The 26070-nt window shown below is 53.2% G+C and overlaps 1 protein-coding gene across 1 annotated transcript in view; it reads right to left on the bottom strand.

The window, feature by feature from the left end:
• Positions 1–1446: 1446 nt before the first annotated feature.
• The window catches only part of LOC140389178 (uncharacterized), a 137298-nt gene continuing 112674 nt past the window's right edge, over positions 1447–26070 (bottom strand). Inside the window, exon 14 of the mRNA XM_072473339.1 lies at positions 1447–3972. Within this exon, the coding sequence (XP_072329440.1) occupies positions 3392–3972 (581 nt within the window). The 3' untranslated portion in view covers positions 1447–3391. The remainder of the gene's footprint in view (positions 3973–26070) is intronic.

The following is a 26070-nucleotide window of genomic DNA, read 5'->3' as shown; positions in this document are numbered from 1 at the left end:
GTAGTACAGGGGCCTTACCGTAATATCCTCGTATGCAGTGCAGTATATACAATATAATACAACAGTGGTGACTACCACAGGCAGCAAGGTTGGAGGGGTGCGTCCCGAAGGTGATAGGAGAAGATCAGTGAATTGTACATTCTGATTCTCCCTCTGTGTACCCGAACAGGCGCCGGAGTGTGGCGACTCGGGGATTTTCACAGAAACTTCATTGCAGTGCTAATTGTGTCACTAATATATTATTATAAGATCAGACAGGGTTTGCCGGCTGTTTTCGAATGTTAGAAGGTTGCAAAATGTGATCATGACGCCGGCCGATGGAAAGGAGACGGAGGTGATGGTGGCGCTAGGTGCGGAAAAGGCATTCGACCGGGTCGAGTGGGGGTATCTGATGATGGTCTTGGAAAGATTTGGAATTGGGCCGAGGTACGGCTTGGGTACGGCTGCTCTGTAGGGAACCAAGTGTTCGCACGAACAACATGAGTTCGGAGTGGTTTTCTCTGCACCGGGGTACTAGGCAGGGGTACTAGGCAGGGGTGTCCTATGTCCCCCCTGCTATTTGCATTAGTGATAGAGCCACTGGCCATCGCTCGAAGGAGTTTGGAGTTGTGGAAGGTGATAGTGTGAGGGGGAATGGAACATAGGGTATCCTTGTACATGGACGCCTTACTGCTGAATATCTCAGAGCCGAGTACATCGGTGGGGAATATAATAGGGATGCTCCAAAGATTCGGGTCATTCTCAGGGTATAAATTAAATCTAGAGAAGAGTGAGTATTTTATGGTATCCCAGCCAGGAGTGGGAGCAGGAGTGGGGGGCTACCACTTGGTAGGGCAGCAGCCCACTACAGGTACTTGGGGGTGCAGGTGGCACGTGGCTGGGGAGGCGGGGGGTGGGGGGCTCCATAGGTATAATTTTACTAGTTTGGTGGGGAAGGTGAAGGCCGACTTGGCAGGATGAGACAACCTCCCTTTGTCGTCCTTACCTGGTCTGGCCTCCATGTGACTCCAGACCCACAGCAATGTTGACTCTTAAATGCACTCAGGGATGGGCAATAAATGCTGGCCCAGCCAGCGACGCCCACATCCCGTGAACGAATAAAAAACTTCAGGACGGTACGATGGTATAGTGGTTAGCTCTGCTGCCTCACAGCGCTGAGGTCCCAGGTTCGATCCCGGCTCTGGGTCACTGTCCGTGTGGAGTTTGCACAATCTCCCCATGTTTGCGTGGGTTTCGCCCCACAACCCAAAGATGTGGGGTTAGGTGAATTGGCCACGCTAAATTGCCCCTCAATTGAAAAAAATGAATTGGGCACTTTAAATTTATAAAAAAGAAACTCCAGCCATTTTGAGATGTTTGCAATGTAGCACAACCCTCCCCCATCTCCTCCCCACAGCAGGAAGCTTCCAATGTGGAAAAACTAAACATTTCAATGTTTCTGAAAATTCAATTTTAATCAAAGTCACAGACCAGACGATGTTTACCAGACACATTACCAAACTGCTGATCCTACAGAGTTCCGAGAGGAATTGGATAGTCTGAGTCTGAATCCAGGCTACTGATCAGTTACAGAACAAGTTCAAGGCTTTGATAGTAATTTTAAGTTTCATACTGAAGCTGCTGTTAACATATTAGCAGATCACCTCGACTGACTTCAACCAATCACTCTTTATCAATCAGACATCAAGTTACAAGGTCCCAGGAGGCATTGACCATCCAATAAAGGCAGGATTATTGCTGCTCTTAACTACAAGGGACAACAGATCATTGATTCTCTTTGTGTTCTTCACAATCAATGTACATCCTTATTGAGTGGGTGATGTTGACATACTTCCAGCAATCCAAGAAAATCCAGATGATGGCCATCATTTGAATGACTCACTGTCCTTCATACAGCATTCTTCAACCTTCAGAGTTTCGGTGCAGACTTGATGGGCCAAATGCCTCCTTCGACACTGTAGAGATTCTACGGCACAGAGAGAAGTGCCGACAGAAAGTAGACAACCTCTCGGAAAATCATTGGGAATCATCTCTTCTTTTCCTGACAGTATTACAGCAAGTTGTTTATTTTATCCTTCATTGTCGAAATTCATTGAAATCTCAGAACCTCGCCCCAGACCAGAGTCCAAGCCAAAGATGTGGGAACTAATTAAACATTGAAATAAATATGTGGACCTGAATAACATAAAGATTCTGAGAAATTACTGGGTTAAAAATAAAATCCATAGACAATTTGTGATTTTAGGTTTACTGTTTTGCCTTCAAGTAATGTTGTTGCATCAAGTAAACTATATATATATACAATCTAACAATTCGATCTGTTGTAATAAAAACAAAATACTGCGAATGCTGGAAATCATCTGAAAAAGATTCATATTCTACTCGAGACGTCAACTCTGTTTCTCTATTCACAGACCGGATCTGCTGAATATTTTTCCACAACTTTCTGTTTTTATTATTAATTTGATCTGCTGGTTAATTGAACAGGGAAACATGTTGTTCCAGTCTCACCAGGAGCTGCTGCACTGGTTTTCAAAAATCTAATTTTATTGCCGCAATACCTGTCTAATTTCACTTTCATTCTCACATTCGAACTATCCACCAATGTCCCAGTTATTAAACCAGGAGGTCATTCTTATCCTCTCTGTACTCGGAATACAGGCCCAGATTTGTGAATTCAGCTCCTGACACACAGCAAGATCCCAAACTGGGAAATTTCAATCTCCCAACTGGGCTTTTTTGAACATTGTCCAGACCGGCAGTGTGGAATTTCCTGATAGGGACTCGGTGTGTGACAGGAACCTGGAAGTGGGAAGTCCAGGATCACGTTCTCCCCGTGTCTGCGTGGGTTTCCTCCGGGTGCTCCAGTTTCCTACCACAAGTCCCGAAAGATGTGCTGTTAGGTGAGCGCCGAAGTGTGGCGACCGGGGGATTTTCACAGTAACTTCATTGTAGTGTTAATGTAAACCTACTTGTGACATTAATAAAGATTATTATTATGTTTATTTCACCTCTGATCCAATTCTCTTTCAGTTGTGAAGAAAGGTCCTGCCTGAATTGTCTGATCAGCGATTAAGCATTTTGTGTTTTTGGTATTCCTGCCAGTACCAGGTATCCAGCAGCAGGTGGCGATACTGCGCTGTAAAACTTTACTGATCTTTGTACAGCTCGACATCACCATCTCTGGTTGAAACTGGCACTACAATGAACTGCAAGGGTCAGGTTAAGATATTTACTTTACTTTTTAATTTAATCCTCTGACATTTCTATTTGTGTTGTTTTTACTTACAGTCTGATTGGGATTTTACAATTTGGAAATTAAATGACGTATTTAGTGACGACCAGATCTCAATGATGGTTTCTGACCCCTGACCCTAATCGTGGGGTCAAGTCATTGTGACGTCAGGGATGATGTGTCCATCCCTGAGCCCCGCCTGTTTTCCCGATCCAGATCAGAACCAGAGCAGATTCTCAGAAACTGGGTTACATCCCGAGTCCAGAAGAAAGGATAAAGTTTCTCAGTAAATTTATTCCCAGTGAGGGAGTGGAGATGGGACTTGGTGTCCACGTTGTAAAATGAAACTGTCCCAGACTCATAACTGAGATAAACTCCCACCTTCCCGGGGATCTGATCGACAGGGAGAGGGGATGGAGGAGAGGATTTTATATAAATCTGATCATCAAACCGCCCAATGGTCCAGAATCCAGTCTCTGGGCTCAGACTGACATCTCTCTTCCTCTCCACAGACTCTGCGGCTACTCCCAGACTCCAGACCTGATTCCCCGTCACCTCCACCTCCCAGTAATGTCTCCCTGATGTGAATCCCTCTGATCCCAGCACACAGTAATAGTTTGTAATCCTCTTCCTGGTGTCAGGGAGACTCCTCCGGGTCCAGGTCAGTCTCAAACTCTTCAGATCCTCAGACACCTCGAGCCAGGGATTCGCTGTTTCCATATCCAGGGTCACAGAGACTGGGTGAAAAAGCAGAAAATTAGAGACTCACTGGGGATCGGGGGAGAGACTCACTGGGGATCGGGGGGGAGAGACTCACTGGGGATCGGGGGGAGAGACTCACTGGGGATCGGGGGGAGAGACTCACTGGGGATCGGGGGAGAGACTCACTGGGGATCGGGGGAGACTCACTGGGGATCGGGGGGAGAGACTCACTGGGGATCGGGGGGAGAGACTCACTGGGGATCGGTGGGAGACTCACTGGGGATCGGGGGGAGACTCACTGGGGATCGGGGGAGACTCACTGGGGATCGGGGGGAGAGACTCACTGGGGATCGGGGGGAGACTCACTGGGGATCGGGGGAGACTCACTGGGGATCGGCGGGAGAGACTCACTGGGGATCGGGGGAGAGACTCACTGTGGATCGGGGGGAGAGACTCACTGGGGATCGGGGGGGAGACTCACTGGGGATCGGGGGAGAGATTCACTGTGGATCGGGGAGAGACTCACTGGGGATCGGGGGGAGAGACTCACTGGGGATCGGGGGAGAGACTCACTGGGGATCGGGGGGGAGACTCACTAGGGATCGGGAAGAGAGACTCACTGGGGATCGGGGGAGAGACTCACTGGGGACTGGGGGAGACTCACTGGGGATCGGGGAGAGACTCACTCGGGATCGGGGGAGAGACTCACTCGGGATCGGGGAGAGACTCACTGGGGATCGGGGAGACTCACTGGGGATCGGGGGGAGAGACTCACTGGGGATCGGGGGAGACTCACTGGGGATCGGGGGAGACTCACTGGTGTTCGGGGGGAGAGACTCACTGGGGATCGGGGGGAGAGACTCACTGGGGATCGGGGAGAGACTCACTGGGGATCGGGGAGACTCACTGGGGATCGGGGAGACTCACTGGGGATCGGGGGAGAGACTCACTGGGGATCGGGGGAGAGACTCACTGGGGATCGGGGAGAGACTCACTGGGATCGGGGGAGAGACTCACTGGAGATCGGGGGGAGACTCACTGGGGATCGGGGAGACTCACTGGGCATGGGGGAGAGACTCACTGGGGATTGGGGGAGACTCACTGGGGATCGGGAGGAGAGACTCACTGGGGATCAGGGGGAGAATCACTGGGGATTGGGGAAGATTCTCTCCTCAATTTCACTATTTCTGATTTGATTTCCTGTTGCTCAACATCACAAGGATTTGCCCTGAGGGGAGGAAACTCATTCTGTTGGACTGTGTGTGAGTGACATCATCAAAATAAACTCATCTCTTCTTCAATACTGACTGGGAAATTTAGATCCAGATCCCAACACCGAGATATTTCCGTTCTGCTCCGGAAACGAGTAATATTTGGTGTGAGGCCACATGTTTTTTGTAAAAAGGCCCCACCCACGCAGAATGCACCGGTTTATTGACAATGTCCCAGGAGTGGGACGGCAGAAAATCACCGGGTCGATCGGTTTGTTGACTCATTCCCCGTAAACCGAGGAAGGATTTTCCATGAAGCAGATCGGGAGGTTCTGGATATGGGATACCAGAATCATGCTTTCAACGTACTCATCAGTAATCGCTTGGGTTACCATCAGGATATTCCTGATACCAGAGACCCAAAGTGTAAAGAAAAGAGTTCCCCTGTCAATTAACCATCTGCTAGCATTATTATCTGCTTTTCTAATGAAGCATCATCAGCATTGCTTTCGACACGTCGCAGCATCCTGGATCCCACACCTGCATGAAATTATTCTCGGGGATGACAGGAGTGATTTTGTTGAGTTGAAAGATGAGCTGGAAAAGGATATTGACAACAGCAAACTTTTAAAAAAGTGGAACTAATGAGGAATGTAATGCGAGAAGGTTTAATACGTGGCAGAATGGTTGGATGGTCTCATGCAACAGGTAATGGCACAGTAGCACAGTGGTTAGCACTGTTGCTTCACAGCGCCAGGGTCCCAGGTTCGATTCCCCGCTTGGGTCACTGTCTGTGCGGAGTCTGCACGTTCTCCCCGTGTCTGCGTGGGTTTCCTCCGGGTGCTCCGGTTTCCTCCCACAAGTCCCGAAAGACTTGCCAGTTAGGTGAATTGGACATTCAGAATTCTCCCTCTGTGTACCCGAACAGGCGCCGGAATGTGGCGACGAGGGGATTTTCACAGTAACTTCATTGCAGTGTTAACGGAAGCCAGCTTGTGACAATAATAAAGATTATTATAAGGCCAGAAAGTTAGACCCGGTTAAGTTGGCACGGGTGCAGAACCCAGTTTAGTTATAGGGGCGAGAGCATTAATCTGTATGTATGTTGTCACATTAAACACTTGTTACCACCGTTACAACCTGTCTCAGTGCTCTGTCAGATGGGGGGGGGCGAATGGGCGGATGTTGCGGGGCCTGGGCTGCCACCCCCCCCCCCCCCCCCCCCCCCCCCACCCCCCAGCCCCGACTATCCCCACCACCGAATCCCCAGGGGTTCGACATGACTGATGGAATGGCAAGCCCGCATGCAGGAATTGGTGGACGATGGAAAGTGCTACCATGGGCAGGAGTCAGACATTGTCACACGATGTGGAGCACCAGAGCTCATCGCAGAGCGGGTTGTCATCATCCTCCATCCCACGGACTAGACCCGGTATTACTGCCAACCCAGGGCTCCACCCCATGCTGCGATGGGGGATGCAGGTGGGGGTGGCAGGGCTGGGTGGGGTGGGGGGGGAGAGGTGTGTGGGGGTGGGATGCAATGTCCATACCCCTGGCCAGTTCCTCCCCTCCCCCCAAGCTGATGAACTTGAAGGTGATCAGAGCGTCCCGTGTGCGTTTGCCCTGGCGCGCACATCGTGTGGTCTCCCGTGCCGACCTGGGCTCTATGCCCTGCTCCTCCCCCACATCCTCCTCGACGGACGAGCCTGGTGTTCCTCTTCCACCTCCTCCAGCACGTCGCCCCTCTGCTGCGCGATGTGCTGGAGGATGCAGCAGGCGGCCACGATGCAGGCACACTTTCAGCATCAAACTTGGAGGGCCCCTCCAGAGCGGTCAGGCGCCTGAACCTCATCTTCAGGAGGCCGAAGCAATGCTTGATCACACTCCTGGTTGCTGTATGGGCGTTGTTGTAGCGGGTATCCATGCCGATCTGTTCCCTCCGGATAGGTGTGATCACCACGACTGCAGTGGATAACCCCCTGTCGCCCAGGAGCCAACCCCCTCAGCTGGGGGGACATCTCAAACATGTCAGGAATCATCGAGTGTGCCAGGATGAAGGCATTGTATCGTGGAACCTCTTTCGGCCTGTCATCTGCAGGTGCTTGTAGGGTGACCTACACCCCGTTGATCACTCCCTGGAACCGGGCCATCCCGCTGCCCGGTCATCCTGGTTGGCTCAGTCCACATGGAAATAGATGTATTGAGGCGCCTGAACATATAGGGGCTCCGGGTCCTCGAATGACTGCCACTGCTAGTACACACAAGGCCTCATGCGGTGCCTTCTTTGCACTTCCTCCTCGGCCTATTGGCCGGCCGGCTCTATCCTGGCCGGCTGCCTTCTGTTCCTCTGCTGCCTGCTGCTGACCGCTCCGCTGCTGCACGCTCTACTGCTGCACGCTATGCTGCTGCCCGCTCTACTGCTGCCTGCTCCGCTGCTGACCGCTTCGCTGTTGCCTGCTCTGCTGCTGCCCGCTCCACTGCTGCACGCTATGCTGCTGCCCGCTCTGCTGCTGCCTGCTCCGCTGCTGCACGCTCTACTGCTGACCGCTCCGCTGCTGCACGCTGTGCTAATGCCCGCTCCGCTGCTGCACGCTGTGCTAATGCCTTCTCCGCTGCTGCACGCTCTGCTGCTGCCCGCTCCGCTGCTGCACGCTGTGCTGCACGCTGTGCTGATGCCCGCTCCGCTGCTGCACGCTGTGCTAATGCCTTCTCCGCTGCTGCACGCTGTGCTGATGCCCGCTCCGCTGCTGCACGCTGTGCTGCACGCTGTGCTGATGCCCGCTCCGCTGCTGCACGCTGTGCTGCACGCTGTGCTGCTGCCCGCTCCGCTGCTGCACGCTGTGCTGCACGCTGTGCTGATGCCCGCTCCGCTGCTGCACGCTGTGCTGCACGCTGTGCTGATGCCCGCTCCGCTGCTGCACGCTGTGCTGCACACTGTGCTGATGCCCGCTCCGCTGCTGCACGCTGTACTAATGCCTGCTCCTGCCCACTCCGCTGCTGACCGCTCCGCTGCTGCACGCTCTGCTGCTGCCCGCTCCGCTGCTGCACGCTGTGCTGCACGCTGTGCTGCTGCCCGCTCCGCTGCTGCACGCTGTGCTGCACGCTGTGCTGATGCCCGCTCCGCTGCTGCACGCTGTGCAGCACGCTGTGCTGATGCCCGCTCCGCTGCTGCACGCTGTGCTGCACACTGTGCTGATGCCCGCTCCGCTGCTGCACGCTGTACTAATGCCTGCTCCTGCCCACTCCGCTGCTGACCGCTCCGCTGCTGCACGCTCTGCTGCTGCCCGCTCCGCTGCTGCACGCTGTGCTGCACGCTGTGCTGATGCCCGCTCCGCTGTTGCACGCTGTGCTGCACGCTGTGCTGATGCCCGCTCCGCTGCTGCACGCTGTACTAATGCCCGCTCCTGCCCACTCCACTGCTGACCGCTCCGCTGCTGCACGCTCTGCTGCTGCCCGCTCCGCTGCTGCACGCTATGCTGATGCCCGCTCTGCTGCTGCACTCTGTGCTAATGCCCGCTCCTGCCCACTCCGCAGCTGACCGCTCCGCTGCTGCAAGGGGAACCCACACGGCTGGTGTCATTTTGTTGAACCAGGGGCCAAGCTGGGTGATCAGTGGGAAGCACAGCAAGATGAATGCCTTACAGGCCGCGGGAATGGCAGTCCATGTCTGGACACCGCCCCAGTCCCTTGGACAGTCACCCTGGCCACTCGGCCTGTTCCCCCATCACCCCCCTCTCCCCCGGCATTGGCAAATGCTCCCCCCCCCCCACCCCAGCCAGTCCAGGCTGTGTCTGGCCCTGCAGTCCACAGTCGCGCCTCTCTGTGTCCTACCTCCTCTCCCTCATCAGCCACAACGCCGGTTTCACGATTTTTAAAAGAAAGTTGAACCGTGCCATCGGGAACTCGGCCTATCAGAGGTTGCGCCATCGGGAACTCGGCCTATCAGAGGCCGCGCCATCGGGAACTCGGCCTATCAGAGGCCGCGCCATCAGGAACTCGGCCTATCAGAGGCCGCGCCATCGGGAACTCGGCCTATCAGAGGCCGCGCCATCAGGAACTCGGCCTATCAGAGGTTGCGCCATCGGGAACTCAGCCTATCAGAGGCCGCGCCATCGGGAACTCGGCCTATCAGAGGCCGCGCTATCAGGAACTCGGCCTATCAGAGGCCGCGCCATCGGGAACTCGGCCTATCAGAGGCGGAGAATCGCAGAGGCCCTGGAGAATACCGGATCAGGCACACTAATGATGTTCCAACGGTGTTTACTGAACGTGACTTCCAGTACGCATTGATGCCACTGTCGAGGTGATGGAGAATTGTGATTTTTTTTTTAGAAAATATTTTATCGAGTCATTTATAAATTTAACAATTTTGAACATCAAATTTCAACAAAAACATAACAATATAACCAACAAACACCCTGAGCACAAACCCCAGCCAACATGGCTTACACAAACAATGCCACCTTCCCCACCACCCCTTCATTGGTTCTCCTGCCTCACTCGTCCCTCCCATGCTTCTCCCCCCCGCCCCCTCCCCACCTGCTGACCACCAAGGATACAAAAGGCAGGACGTCGGCCTCTCTCACCCCCTGGGCTCCCGGGTCTTCCGATACACCGAAGATCGGCACCTCGGGACCACCCTCATTTTTAAGACCTCTGACATGACATCAGCAAACCAGAAACCCCTCAGCCTTGGACACGCCCAAAACATATAAACATGGTTCACAGGACACCCCCCGCACAGCGCCCGTACCTACCTCCACCTCCTCAAAGAACCTGCTCATCCGGGCCACAGTCATGTGAGCCCTGTGGACCACCTTAAACTGTTCACCTCCCCTATTGGGGCTCCCTCCCACTCCATCAGTCCCTTATAGATCTCTGAGTCCTTCCCCTCTCCTACCCCTGTTCTCAACATCACCTTATCCTGTAGCCCCTGGGACGGGAGATGCAGGAAGGTTGGAACCTGCCTCTGCACAAAATCCTCACCTGCAGATACCGGAACCCATTCCCCCCGGCAACTCAAACTCCTCCTCCAACTCCTCCAGGCTCGGGAAACCCTCATCAATAAAGAGATCCCCAAATCTCTCGATCTCTGCCCGCTGCCGCCTCTGAAACCCGCCGTCCAGCCTGCCTGGAGCGAACCGGTGGTTATCACATATCGGTGCCCACACCGACCACCCCTCTAACCCAATATGCTGCCTACACTGTCCTCGCACCCTCAGGGCTGCCACTACTACTGGGCTTGTGGAGTACGGAGCCGGTGAGAATGGCAGAGGTGCCGTTAGCAGTGCCCCTAAACTCGTGCCCCAAATGAGGCCACCTCCATCCGCTCCCAAACCGAACCCTCCCCCACTACCCACTTCCTGACCATCGCAATATTCGCCGCCCAGTAGTAGTTAATAAAATTCGGGAGGGCCAGCATCCCCCACCCCCGCTCCAGCAGCACCTTTTTCACCCGCGGGCTTTACCCGCCCAAACAACTCCCGAGATCTCTGCATTCACCTTTTGTAGAACGCCTTGGAGATAAAAATTGGGAGGCTCTGGAAATCAAACAAAAACCTCGGGAGGACTGTCATTTTAACTGTCTGTACCGGCCCCCCCATGACAACTGGAGTGCGCCCCACCTCCGAAAATCCCCCTCATCTGTTCTACCAACCGACCCAAATGCAGTTTATGCAGCTGCTCCCACTCCCGCGTCACCTGGATACCCAAATATCGAAAGCTCCCTCCCACCACCTTAAACAGCATCTCACCCAATCTCTTCTCCTGCCCACTGGCCTGGATTGCAAAGACCTCGCTCTTACCCATGTTCAATTTGTATCCCGAAAACCGGCTAAATTCCTCTAATGTCCCCATAATCCCTCCAATTCCCCCCAGTGGGTCCCATATGTATAGAAGCAGCTCATCCGCATAGAGCGAGACCTTCTATTCCCCCCCCCCCCGTACTATCCCTTGCCACACCCTCGACGCTCTCAATGCCAATGACTCTATAGCCAAGACAAACAACAGTGGGGAAAGTGGACATCCCTGTCTCGTCCCCCGGTGTAACCTGAAGTAATCTGATCTCACCCAATTCGTCCGCACACTCACCACCGGTGTCTGGTATAGCAACTGGACCCAATCCACAAATCCCTGCCCAAACCCAAACCGCCCCAGGACTTCCCATAAGTATTTCCACTCCACCCGATCAAAGGCCTTCTCTGCGTCCATGGCCACCACCACCTCAACCTCGCGCCCATCTGGAGGCATCATAATTACATTGAGCAACCTCCTAATGTTGGTCGGCAAATGCAGCCCCTTAATGACTCTCGTCTGGTCCTCCCCTATTACCCCTGGGGTGCAGTCTTTGATCCTTGTTTGGCATCCACATTTAACAGGGAGATTGGTCGAGACGACCCACAATTTTCCGGATCCTTATCCCATTTTAAAATGAGGGAGATCGAGGCCTGTGACAGTGTTGGGGGGGCACTCCCAACTCCTTTGCTTCATTGAACGCCCTTACCAACAGCGGTCCCAACACCACCGAGAGCGTCTTATAAAATTCTACCGGGTACCTGTCCGATGCCAGGGCCTTACCCGATTGCATCGCCTCCAACCCCTCCACTATTTCTACAAGCCCAATTGGGACCCCCAGGCCCTCCACCAGCTCCTCATCAACCTTTGGGAACTCCAACCCTCCCAGAAACCACCTCATCCCCTACTCCCTAAACACCCTATTCACCCCCGCCGGGTCCAAGACCGTGTTCGCACCTTTATCCTTCACTTGCCCAATCACTCTCGCCGTCTCTTGCTTCCTCAACTGGTGCGCTAACATCCTGCTCGCTTTCTCCCCATACTCATACACCGCTCCTCTCACCCTTCGCAGCTGCCCTACCGCCTTACCCGTGGATAACAGCCCAAATTCCATTTGCAGCCTCTGGCATTCCTTTAACAGCCCTTCCTCCTGGGTCTCTGCATATCTCCTGTCCACCTGCAGGAGAAACTCCCCTCTAACCACTGTTTTCAGTACCTCCCAGACCGTACCTGCCAAAACCTCCCCTGTGCCATTAATCTCAACATACCCCCGGAGGGCCTTCCTCACCCGCTCACACACCTCTTCCTCCGACTAACAGTCCCACATCCAGCCTCCATTGGGGCATTGCCCCCCTTCCTTACTAACTCGTAAATCCATCCAGTGCGGGGCATGATCCAACACCACTATTGCCAAATACTCAACATCTACCACCCCTGCCAACAACGTCTTATCCACCACAAAAAAATCTATTCGGGAGCACACCTTGTGCACATGGGAATAAAACATAATTTCTTTCGCCCTCGGCCTCCCAAATGTCCACAGATCCAGCCCCCCCATGTGCTCCATGAACCCCCAAAGATCCTTAGCTGTAGCCGACATCCTCCCCGACCTCGAGCTCGACCGGTCCAGTCTCAGATCCAGGACCGCATTAAAGTACCCCCCCCAACCCCACTCATGATCAACCAATGAGAGTCCAGGTCCGGAATCTTCCCCAGCACCCGCCTCATTAATTTCACCATCATCGATCCTCCACTTTAAATACACTTCCCCTGTCAGCAGTACTTCACCTCCCAAATCCCCCAGCAACAACCCCTGCCCCCATCCCCCCACTGACCTTCCACTCACCCCCCCATTGCGCTTCCATGCACTAGCCCGCCCAGCTAGCCTGGCAGCCCCCGCCCATGGCACCTAGCATCCTACCCCTGGAGGATTATCGTCCCCCCTGCTCAAACATTTGTGCAAACTGATGCACGATCAATTGCACAGAGACGAGAGTTGAATACAACTGAGGCTTTATTACTCTTAAGATGTGTGGCCTCCTACAGCAGCTGGCAAAATGGCTGCTGTATAGGGAGCACACATATTTATACTCCGCCTACTGGGTGGAGCCAGCAGGCAGGGAAATACCCCCGTACCTGTAGTACAGGGCCTTACCACACATCTCTCCACAACAGTGGTGATTACCACATTCACCCCCTGTTAAAATTGAGTCCGGCGGGGGTGGTGGTGAACTATATACAGAGCAAGTTTAATATACAGAAGCGAAAAAAAAATTTTTTTCTGAAGTTCAGTACAAGGTGCTTTGATAGTCCCGAACCAATTATAGATTTAGCCGGTCCGGGGCCTTGATGTGGCGTTGGGAGCGAAGCAGTGGTGGCGGCGATTCCGGTGTTGGTCTGGTCCTCGGTGAATCCGGGAGTGTGCCAAAATCCTCTTCATCCTCGGGCGTGGGCAGGGGGAGGACGGATGGTCCTGGGGGGGGTTGCTGCTGGGTGCGCCAGGGGAAGGGGGGGGGTGGAGCCGGGTCGGAGGGTGTGTGTGTGTGGAACCTGCTGGTGCCAGGTCCCTGGCAGCCGTTGGGGTATGCTACGTAGGCATACTGGGGTTAGCGTGGAGTAACTGCACCCTTTCAACTAACGGGTCCGCCTTGTGGAGTCGGACGTGCCTACGGAGGAGTACAGGTCCTGGAGCTGCGAGCCAAGTCGGGAGCGACACCCTGGATGTGGAGTTCCTGGGGAAGGCAAAGAGACATTCATGGGGCATGTCGTTAGTGGCGGTGCATAGTAGCGACCGAATGGAGTGCAGTGCATCGGGGAGGACCTCCTGCCAGCGGGAGGCCGGGACATTTCTGGACCGTAGGGCAAGTTGGACGGCCCTCCAGACCGTCCCGTTCTCCCTCTCCACCTGCCCGTTTCCCCGGGGGTTATAGATGGTCGTCCTGCTGGAGGCGATACCCCTGCTGAGCAGGAACTGGCGCAGCTCATCACTCATGAATGAGGATCCCCTGTCACTGTGGATGTAGGCGGGGAAGCCGAACAGAGCGAAGATTGTGTTGAGGGCTTTGATGACAGTATCAGACATCATATCGGGGCATGGGATGGCGAAGGGGAATCTGGAGTATTGATCACACTGAGGAAATACGTGTTATGGTCGGTGGAGGGGCCCTTTGAAATCCACACTGAGGTGTTCAAAGGGGCGGGAGGCCTTCACCTGGCGGGCGCGGTCCGGCTGGTAGAAGTGCAGTTTGCACTCCGCACAGACCTGGCAGTCCCTGGTGATTGCCCTGACTTCCTCGACGGAGTAGGGAAGATTGAGGGCCTTTATGAAATGGTACAACCGGGTGACAAAGGTTATCGTGCAGGGTCCGGAGTCGGGCCACCTATGCGCTGGCACATGTACCTCGGGATAGGGCATCTAGGGGCTCGTTGAGCTTGCTGGGGTGATACAAAATCTCGTAGTTGCAGGTGGAGTGGTCCATCCTCCACCTCAAGGTTTTATCATTTTTGATCTTACCCCGCTGTGTGTTATTGAACATGAAGGCTACCGACCGTTGGTCAGTGAGGAGAGTGAATCTCCTGCCGGCCAGGTAATGCCTCCAATGCCGCACAGCTTCAACGATGGCTTGGGCCTCTTTTTTGACGGATGAGTGCCGAATGTCGGAGGCATGAAGGGTGCGGGAAAAGAATGCCACGGTCCTGTCTGCCTGATTGAGCGTGGCAGCTAGGGCGACGTCTGATGCGTCGCTCTCCACTTGAAAGGATAGCGTCTCGTCTACTGCGTGCATCACAGCCCTGGCGATATCGGCTCTAATACGGTTGAAGGCATGTTGAGCCGCGGCCGTCAGAGGGAAAAGGGTGGACCCAGTGGGTCCCAAACTACTGTCCGCGTAGTTTGGGACCCACTGGGCGTAGTATGAAAAGAACCCTAGGCAGCGTTTGAGGGCCTTGGGGGAGTGGGGAAGGGGGAGCTCCATGAGGAGGTGCATGCGGTTGGGATCGGGCCCCAGAACTCCGTTCTGGACCACATAGACGAGGATGGCTAAACGAGTCGTGCTAAACACGCACTTCTCCTTGTTATAGGTGAGATTTAGGAGAGTGGCGGTGTGGAGAAATTTGGCAAGGTTGGCATCGTGGTCCTGCTGATCGTGGCCGCAGATGGTGACATTGTCTAGGTATGGGAAGGTGGCCCACAACCCGTACCGGTCGACCATTCGGTCCATCTCCCTTTGGATGACCGAGATACCATTGGTGACGCCGAAGGGAACCCTGAGAAAATGCTAGAGGTGGCCACCTGCCTCGAAGGCAGTGTATGGGCGGTCCGCCTTACGGTTGGGGAGCTGGCTGTAGTCCACGACCATTCTGTGTTTCTCCCCAGTTTTCACCACTACCACTTGGGCTCTCGAGGGGCTGTTGCTGGCCTCGTTGATGCCTTCCCGAAGCAGCCGCTGGACCTCGGACCTGATGAAGGTCCTGTCCTGGGTGCTGTACTGTCTGCTCCTGGTGGCGACGGGTTTGCAATCTGGGGTAAGGTTTGCGAATAGAGAAGATGGGTCGATCTTTAGGGTCGCAAGGCCGCACACAGTAAGGGGTGGTAGGGGCCCGCCGAATTTCAAGGTTAGGCTTTGGAGGTTACACAGGAAGTCCAGGCCGAGTGGCAGGGCAGCGCAGCAGTTGGGGAGGACGTAGAGGCGGAAGCCGCTGAATTCTACGCCCTGGACCATGAGTGTGACTATACAGTACCCCTGGATTGCCATGGAGTGGGATCCGGAGGCCAGGGAGATTCTTTGATTGGCGGGGTGTACAGCAAGGGAGCTGCACCTCACCGTATCTGGATGGATGAAGCTTTCTGTGCTCCCGGAGTCCAGCAGGCAAGAGGTCTCGTGCCCATCGATCTTCATGCTTGTCGAGGCGGTGGCTAGATTCTGCGGGCGAGACTGGTCGATCGTGACCGAGGCGAGTCGTGACTGGTCGTCGCTGGTGTCGAACGATGGGGTGCCCGGGGGGCACGGGTCCTGGAACAATGGTGGTGCCCATTGGCCGTGGGGAAGACAAGATGGCGGCGCCTGATGATCTTGGGGTGGACAAGATGGCGGCGCCCACGGGCCGCACGTGGCGAGGGTTGAAAAAGATGGAGGCGCCCATGGGCCGCACGTGGTCCGAGAAGGGGAAGATGGCGGCGCCCACTGGCCGCGCGTGGTCTGAGGGGGAGAAGATGGTAGAGCCCACTGGCCGCGCGTGGTCTGAGGGGGAGAAGATGGCGGCGCCTACTGGCCGCGCGTGGTCCGGGGAAGTGAAGATGGCGGCGCCCATTGACCGTACGCGAGGGGGGTCGGGACAATAGCGGCGACTGAGCGGGCCTGGCACACCACAGCGAAGTGCCCCTTCTTTCCGCAGGCCTTGCAAAAGGCAGTGCAGGCCGGGCAGCATTGGTGGGGGTGTTTTTGTTGCCCGCAGAAGTAACATCGGGGACCCCCGGGGTTGGCTGGTTGGCGCGTGGCACAGGCATATTGACTGGGTGAGGCCCCCGGTGGGGCGGCCGTCTGCGGAGTCCACGATGTGTAGGAGGGGTCGGCCACACGGCTGGGGGTGTAGGCCTGAATATTGCGTGAGGCGACCGTCATCGATAAAGCCAGTTTTTTTGTTGCTGCCAGGTCGAGCGTGGCCCCCTCTAAAAGTCACTGGCGTATGAGGTCTGACCCTATCCCCATAACGAAGGTGTCCCGCATGAGGAGGTTCGAATGTTCCGTGGCCGTGACGGCCTGACAGTCAGTCTCTGACCAGAGAAATTAAAGCACGCCAGAAATCTTCTACGGACTCACCAGGGAGTTGACTGTGAGTAGAGAGTACGTGTCTGGCGAAGAGCATGTTTGTCTGCTGGGCGTAATTCTCTTTCAGTAGCGCCATGGCTTCGGAGTAGTTCGTTCGATGCGTCCTGGAGAAGAGGAAAGACATTGGAGCTCAGCCGCGAGTAGAGTATCTGGATCTTCTGAGCTTCCGGGATTGGGTCGGTGCAGACCTGATGTAAGCTTCGAAACAAGCTAGCCAGTGTTGAAAGTCCTTTTTGGCGTCGCTTTGATTGCTGCAGGCGATCCGGCTTGATGCGGAGGTCCATCGTCTGAAAATCTTAGAGAAATAAATTGATGCACGATCAGAGACGCGAGTTGAATACAATGGAGGCTTTATTACTCTAAGATGTGTGGCCTCTTACAGCAGCTGGGGAAATGGCTGCTGTATAGTGAGCACACATATTTATACTCCGCCTACTGGGCGGAGCCAGCAGGCAGGGATCTACACTCGTACCTTACCACACATCTCCTAATATATACAACAGTGGTGATTACCACACGAACAAACCAAATACAACACCTCCCCAAACCCAGACAAAGAGAGACCAACTCCCCGTCCCCTAACAAAGAACAAAAAACAAACCTGAAGCCGAAAAAGAAAGAAATGGTCCAGAACAAAAGTTAACAGCAGCATCATCACAGCATCTCCACCAAAGTCCATCTTCTCCTGCCAGTTCATTGTCTTACTCAAGACTATTAGCAGCACATCAACCCAGACATCTGCAGTTTAATCGGCTATCCCCGGGGACAATTGCAACATATTAGCAATTGAATGCCGGGCCAGACCTGTCGGTGCCTGCAGTGGCCGAAACAAAGACAGGTGAACGACCACCCCCCGATCGAGGAATCGTCCCGTTATTGGACATATCGAACCCAGTGATTGGGAACAAGTCCAATCACTTGAGACTCAGGGCCAAGGGCCGCCCCGAGAGGCGGGATGCCCCGGGACCCTATAAAGTGAGGGGCCAAGTTCAGATCTCTCTCTATCTCCCTTCTTCACCTGCTCGCAGCCTTCGCAAGAACCTTCAGCAAAGAACCGTAAGTTTGACTCCAGCGATCGCTACCCGATAAAGACTCCTAGCCATCGACCCGTATCAGCCTTTTGAATCCCGCAGGCCAGATCCAATTCGATAAGCCATTTGTTTCCCTGACCTGGTGGGCCCTTCCTAAAGTTAAGTATTGGCCAGTAGTGGTAGGTTTCGATATAGATAGTAGGATTATTGTGTAAGCATTAATTGTTGTATATAATAAATGACCGTTGATTTCAATCTTACTAAGCGGTGTGCTGACTTATTAATCATAACTTGAGCTTGAACCACGTGGAAAAAAACCCACAAGTGTTCAAGCGGTTCTGGTTAATAATTCACAATTTGGAAGTGTGTGTATGCATGCGTAACTAACAAGGTTATAAGGTAAAACTGATAGATTTTTATTGCGTCAAAACTGTTGGAAGTCTGTATTTTCGGAAATTGGCGCAAGCTGTACCCACATCTACGACACCACCTTAGCCCCCTGTTCCAAATTTGAACGTAGTGAGCAGATAAGAGAGATGGCCATGCAGGCAATGCAACGCCTCATGAACCCCGAAGAATTTGCGGTCGCACCGATCAGCAGCATTAAAGTGGGACAGTGTCCTATTTGGGAAGTGGAAATTCGCAAATTTCTACAGGGCAAAGGATGGCCCATGTGGAGCGGTTTCTGTAATAATGACAACTCAGGTCCCGGAAGTATAGGGCATACTTGGTGGGAGAACATGAGTGAAATTCATAAGAAAAGCTTAGCAAAAGCGCGCAAGCCGATGGCAATCGTGTCCTGCATGGCACAATTGCGAGGCACAGAGGAGGACATCAGGACGCTCCGAAAAGAAATAGGAGGCATACATCGTATGGGTAAAATCGATGTATGCGAGATGGAAAAAGAGAACCTGGAATTGAAAAGGCAGTTAGAAGCCAAGGATGAAGAGGTGGCTGACGCCAAATGGGGTCACCAGTCTTGTCTGGCGCATTTAAGCAGTTTTCAATCCCAGTATGAGAAGGCTTATCAGGACACGCAGCGTGCCGTCCTCGTTAAGAAAGAGATAGAGAAGCAGGTGGAGACGCTACAGAAGCAATGCAGTGATCTCAAGGCAGCCTTGAGAGCGCTCCACGCTGCAACCACGGAACAAAGGCAGAGTACCTTAGACCATGCAAAGTGCCGAAAGCAAATTGCAGACCTGCAATCAATGCTTTCTGTCCAAAAGGGATTCCAAGACACCTTTGGGGAAAGTTTAGAACAGGAAGACGGCCCTGATTGGGAAGAACTGCAAGAGCCAGCGCAGAGATATGTTCAGGGAACATGTGCGCAGGGAAAGCCCCAAAGGAGGAAAGCACCCCCACCCCCCCACACAGCAGGTAATACAGGCTCCCATGAACCCTGTAACAACCCACCGCACCGCCACAGCAGACGAGGCGGAAGTCTTATATTCCACCCCCCTCACAGTGACCCAATTACGGGACGCGTGTGCTAAAATCACACCATTCCTCCCCGCTTCAGACCCACACCATTTCTTTGCCACCGTCAAACACCAGGCGACCATGTACGGCCTGGATGAGAAAGTGCAGGTAAAGCTCACGGTCCTCAGCTTAGACCCATCGGTCGCAGCAGCCTTTCCCGACCCACAGAATGTAGGAGGAGGCACCCTTGCAGAAATGCATACCGCGATCCTGGATGCGATCGGGTATAACCGGGGCGACCCCGTAGATGGCCTAAATAAGTGCAGACAGAAAAAGTCTGAACACCCCACAGCATTCGCAGGACGCTTGTGGATTCACTTTGAAGCCGTTTTCGGAAACGTAGAACGTGCCCATTTGTCCGCAGACAATATGGCCAAATGGACCCGCACCCTTATCTCCCCTGCCACGGAAGCAGGACAGAATGCCTGTAGTAATTATGACCCCTCGGAGGAGGCTCACAATGAGAAGTGGGTGGTCAAAAGATTGTCCCGCGTTTGGGAACAAGCGGCTCACGGTAAACCCGCAGCTAGAACCCCTGAGGAAAACCAAGCCGCCGCAGACGTGCAGGCAGTAAGAACCACTCTTCACAACCCCGCCTGGGTAAACGAGGGAAAGAGCAGCCCCCCAGCAAAACCGCAAGAATGCTACAATTGCGGACAGTTGGGACATTTTGCCAAAGAATGCAAGGCCCCTAAAAAACCACAGAGAGCCCAACAGACAGGCACTATCAATAAGAAAAAGGCAGAGCCCATACATAGCGTTAGCGCCCAGTCCGATCAGACAGACTTGACCGGAACGGACTGACGGTGTACAGGCTCCCCCAGCTGGGTCTGCGATACCCTGTGGGATAGGTCAGGACGACCCGTATTCGCAGCAAAGGTTAGGGGACAGCCGATCGAGCTTCTCTGGGACACAGGAGGGTCCCGCACAACCTTAAATTCCTCCACCCTTGGTAAGGACACGTGGCCCACCACAGCCACTATCACCCTCAGCGGCTTCAAAGGCCACTCACAACAGGGACATATCACAACCCCTGTACCCATCCAGATCGGAACCATTCATACAAAACACCCCGTAGTGTTAGTCGACCTGCCCCCAACAGCAGAGCACATTTTGGGGATAGACTTCATGAATTCTCACCACCTCGCTTTCGATCCAGTCAACCAGTGTGTCTGGAAGATGGCGAAATCCGCTAGAGCCCCCGCAACGCTCAATATAGGGAATTATATGAACAAAATTAGCGCAGTAGGCGAGTTTTGGTTCAACCCCACCACACTCAGCACGGACCGACGGGTTAGGGCAGTCCTGCAAAAGAACAGGGCAGCATTCACAACCCAGAAACACGACTGTGGACGGATGACTGGCTCCATACAAATAACAGGACCGGACCAAAGACCCCAAAAACAGTACGGATTTCCCCTAGAAGCAGAGGGAGAAATCCTCAAGGTTATAGAAAGTTTATTAGAGCAGGGCGTCCTAAGAGCGGTAGCCTCAACTCATAATGCCCCGATTTGGCCAGTAAGGAAGCCCGACGGATCATGGCGTTTGACCATTGAATATCGGGAACTCAATAAAGTCACCCCCGTAGCAGCCCCCACCGTAGCAACAAGTCCCGAGACCATGCTCAAACAGGGACTCCATGCCCGATATTTCACGGTTTTGGACGTCAGTAATGGGTTCTGGTCCATTCCATTGGCAAAGGCGTGCCAGTACAAATTTGCCTTCACTTTCTTTTTTTTAAAATATATTTTATTCAAGATATTTTGGCCAAACATAACAGCACATAGCGTTTCCTTTACACAGCAATAAAACAATATAAATAACAATGGCCAGTTTTAAACAAGTAAATAAATAATATATGAACAAAATCAAAAATAAAACTAAATGGCAACTGCCTTATCCAAGATAAATACTCTCCAAAAATACAATCCAACAATCCAATATACAATTACATATACCAAATACCTATACATATACAATAACATCCCTGAGAGTCCTTCTGATTCCTCCGCCCCCCCCCCCCCCGCCCCCCCCCCCCCCCCCGGGTTGCTGCTGCCGTCTTCTTCTTTTCCATTCCCTCTATCTTTTTGTGAGGTATTCGACGAACGGTTGCCACCGCCTGGTGAACCCTTGAGCCGACCCCCTTAGAACGAACTTAATCCGTTCCAACTTTATAAACCCTGCCATGTCATTTATCCAGGTCTCCACACCCGGGGGCTTGGCTTCCTTCCACATTAACAATATCCTGCGCCGGGCTACTAGGGACGCAAAGGCCAAAACATCAGCCTCTCTCGCCTCCTGCACTCCCGGCTCTTCTGCAACCCCGAATATAGCCAACCCCCAGCTTGGTTCGACCTGGACCCCCACCACCTTCGAAAGCACCTTTGCCACCCCCACCCAAAACCCCTGTAGTGCCGGGCATGACCAGAACATGTGGGTATGATTCGCTGGGCTTCTCGAGCATCTCGTACACCTATCCTCTACTCCAAAAAATTTACTGAGCCGTGCTCCAGTCATATGCGCCCTGTGTAACACCTTAAATTGTATCAGGCTTAGCCTGGCACACGAGGACGATGAGTTTACCCTACTTAGGGCATCAGCCCACAGCCCCTCCTCAATCTCCTCCCCTAGCTCTTCTTCCCATTTCCCTTTCAGCTCATCTACCATGATCTCCCCCTCGTCCCTCATTTCCCTATATATGTCTGACACCTTACCATCCCCCACCCATGTCTCTGAGATCACTCTGTCCTGCACCTCCTGCGTCGGGAGCTGCGGGAATTCCCTCACCTGTTGCCTCGCAAAAGCCCTCAGTTGCATATACCGAAATGCATTCCCTTGGGGCAACCCATATTTTTCCGTCAGCGCTCCCAGACTCGCAAACGTCCCATCTATGAACAGATCTCTCAATTGTGTTACCCCTGCTCTTTGCCATGCTCCAAATCCCCCATCCATTCTCCCCGGAACAAACCTATGGTTATTTCTTATCGGGGACCGCACCGAGGCTCCCGTCTTTCCCCTGTGCCGTCTCCACTGCCCCCAGATTTTCAGTGTAGCCACCACCACCGGGCTTGTGGTGTATTTCTTCGGTGAGAACGGCAACGGCGCCATCACCATAGCTTGTAGGCTAGTCTCCCTGCAGGACGCCCTCTCCAATCTCTTCCACGCCGCTCCCTCCTCTTCTCCCATCCACTTACACACAATTGAGATATTGGCGGCCCAGTAGTACTCACTTAGGCTCGGTAGTGCCAGCCCCCCCCTGTCCCTACTACGCTGCAAAAATCCCCTCCTCATTCTCGGGGTCTTCCCGGCCCACACAAAACTCATAATACTCTTCTCAATTCTTTTGAAAAAAGCCTTCGTGACCACCACCGGGAGGCACTGAAACACAAAAAGGAATCTCGGGAGGACCACCATTTTAACCGCCTGCACCCTCCCTGCCAGTGATAGGGACACCATGTCCCATCTCTTAAAGTCCTCCTCCATCTGTTCCACCAACCGCGTTAAATTTAGCCTATGCAATGTACCCCAATTCTTGGCTATCTGGATCCCCAAGTACCGAAAGTCCCTTGTTACCTTCCTCAACGGTAAGTCCTCTATTTCTCTGCTCTGCTCCCCTGGATGCACCACAAACAACTCACTTTTCCCCATGTTCAATTTATACCCTGAGAAATCTCCAAACTCCCCAAGTATCCGCATTATCTCTGGCATCCCCTCCACCGGGTCCGCCACACATAACAACAAATCATCCGCATACAGAGATACCCGGTGTTCTTCTCCTCCCCTGAGTACTCCCCTCCACTTCCTGGAACCCCTCAATGCTATTGCCAGGGGCTCAATCGCCAGTGCAAACAATAATGGGGACAGAGGACATCCCTGCCTCGTCCCTCTATGGAGCCGAAAATATTCAGACCCCCGTCCATTCGTGACCACGCTCGCCATCGGGGCCCTATACAGCAGCTGTACCCATCTTATATACCCATCTCCAAAGCCAAATCTCCTCAGCACCTCCCACAAATAATCCCACTCCACTCTATCAAATGCTTTCTCGGCATCCATCGCCACCACTATCTTTGTATCTCCGCTTCCCCCTCTGGTGGGGGCATCATCATTACCCCTAGCAGCCTCCGTATATTCGTATTCAGCTGTCTCCCCTTCACAAACCCAGTTTGGTCCTCATGGACCACCCCCGGGAAACAATCCTCTATCCTCATTGCCATTACTTTGGCCAGAATCTTAGCGTCCATGTTCAGGAGGGAAATAGGCCTATAGGACCCGCATTGCAGCGGGTCTTTTTCCTTCTTTAGGAGGAGCGATATCGTTGCCTCTGACATAGTCGGGGGCTGCTGCCCCCTTTCCCTCGCCTCATTAAAGGTTCTCATCAGTAGCGGGGCCAGCAAGTCCACATATTTCCGATAAAATTCAACTGGGAATCCGTCTGGTCCCGGGGCCTTCCCCGCCTGCATGCTCCGAATTCCTTTCACTACTTCCTCCGTTTCAATCTGTGCTCCCAGTCCCACCCTCTCCTGCTCCTCCACCTTAGGAAATTCCAGCTGGTCCAGAAAACATATCATTCTCTCCTTCCCATCCGGGGGCTGAGCTTCATATAATCTTTCATAGAATGCCTTGAACACTCCATTCACCCTCTCCGCTCCCCGCTCCATCTCTCCCTCCTCATCTCTCACTCCACCTATCTCCCTCGCTGCTCCCCTTTTCCTCAGTTGGTGGGCCAGCAACCTGCTCGCCTTCTCCCCATATTCGTACTGTACACCCTGTGCCTTCCTCCACTGTGCCTCCGCATTACCTGTAGTCAGCAAATCAAATTCTACATGTAGCCTTTGCCTTTCCCTGGACAGTCCCTCCTCCGGTGCCTCCGCATATTGCCTGTCCACCCTCAGAAGTTCTTTCAGCAACCGCTCCCGTTCCCTACCCTCCTGCTTTCCTTTATGTGCCCTGATTGAACATAGAACATAGAACATAGAAAATACAGCACAGAACAGGCCCTTCGGCCCACGATGTCGTGCCGAACCTTTGTCCTAGATTAATCATAGATTATCATTGAATTTACAGTGCAGAAGGAGGCCATTCGGCCCTTTGAGTCTGCACCGGCTCTTGGAAAGAGCACCATACCCAAACTCAACACCTCCACCCAACACCAAGGGCAATTTGGACATTAAGGGCAATTTATCATTGGCCAATTCACCTAACCCGCACATCTTTGGACTGTGGGAGGAAACCGGAGCACCCGGAGGAAACCCACGCAGACACGGGGAGGACGTGCAGACTCCGCACAGACAATGATCCAAGCCGGAATCGAACCTGGGACCATGGAGCTGTGAAGCAATTGCGCTATCCACAATGCTACCGTGCTGCCCTTAAGAACAAATAAATCTACACTATATCATTTTACCGTCATCCATGTACCTATCCAATAGCTGCTTGAAGGTCCCTAATGTTTCCGACTCAACTACTTCCACAGGCAGTGCATTCCATGCCCCCACTACTCTCTGGGTAAAGAACCTACCTCTGATATCCCTCCTATATCTTCCACCTTTCACCTTAAATTTATGTCCCCTTGTAATGGTGTGTTCCACCCGGGGAAAAAGTCTCTGACTGTCTACTCTATCTATTCCCCTGATCATTTTATAAACCTCTATCAAGTCGCCCCTCATCCTTCTCCGCTCTAATGAGAAAAGGCCTAGCACCCTCAACCTTTCCTCGTAAGACCTACTCTCCATTCCAGGCAACATCCTGGTAAATCTTCTTTGCACCTTTTCCAGAGCTTCCACATCCTTCCTAAAATGAGGCGACCAGAACTGTACACAGTACTCCAAATGTGGCCTTACCAAAGTTTTGTACAGCTGCATCATCACCTCACGGCTCTTAAATTCAATCCCTCTGTTAATGAACGCGAGCACACCATAGGCCTTCTTCACAGCTCTATCCACTTGAGTGGCAACTTTCAAAGATGTATGAACATAGACCCCAAGATCTCTCTGCTCCTCCACATTGCCAAGAACTCTACCGTTAACCCTATATTCCGCATTCATATTTGTCCTTCCAAAATGGACAACCTCACACTTTTCAGGGTTAAACTCCATCTGCCACTTCTCAGCCCAGCTCTGCATCCTATCTATGTCTCTTTGCAGCCGACAACAGCCCTCCTTACTATCCACAACTCCACCAATCTTCGTATCGTCTGCAAATTTACTGACCCACCCTTCAACTCCCTCATCCAAGTCATTAATGAAAATCACAAACAGCAGAGGACCCAGAACTGATCCCTGCGGTACGCCACTGGTAACTGGGATCCAGGCTGAATATTTGCCATCCACCACCACTCTCTGACTTCTATCGGTTAGCCAGTTCGTTATCCAACTGGCCAAATTTCCCACTATCCCATGCCTCCTTACTTTCTGCATAAGCCTACCATGGGGAACTTTATCAAATGCCTTACTAAAATCCATGTACACTACATCCACTGCTTTACCTTCATCCACATGCTTGGTCACCTCCTCAAAGAATTCAATAAGATTTGTAAGGCAAGACCTACCCCTCACAAATCCGTGCTGACTATCCCTAATCAAGCAGTGTCTTTCCAGATGCTCAGAAATCCTATCCTTCAGTACCCTTTCCATTACTTTGCCTACCACCGAAGTAAGACTAACTGGCCTGTAATTCCCAGGGTTATCCCTAGTTCCTTTTTTGAACAGGGGCACGACATTCGCCACTCTCCAATCCCCTGGTACCACCCCTGTTGACAGTGAGGACGAAAAGATCATTGCCAACGGCTC

The sequence above is a fragment of the Scyliorhinus torazame genome, chromosome 14 (genome assembly GCF_047496885.1).
Source record: "Scyliorhinus torazame isolate Kashiwa2021f chromosome 14, sScyTor2.1, whole genome shotgun sequence".
NCBI lineage: Eukaryota > Metazoa > Chordata > Chondrichthyes > Carcharhiniformes > Scyliorhinidae > Scyliorhinus > Scyliorhinus torazame.
Note: the sequence above shows the minus strand (reverse complement) of the source record. Positions and strands in the feature narration are given on the sequence as shown.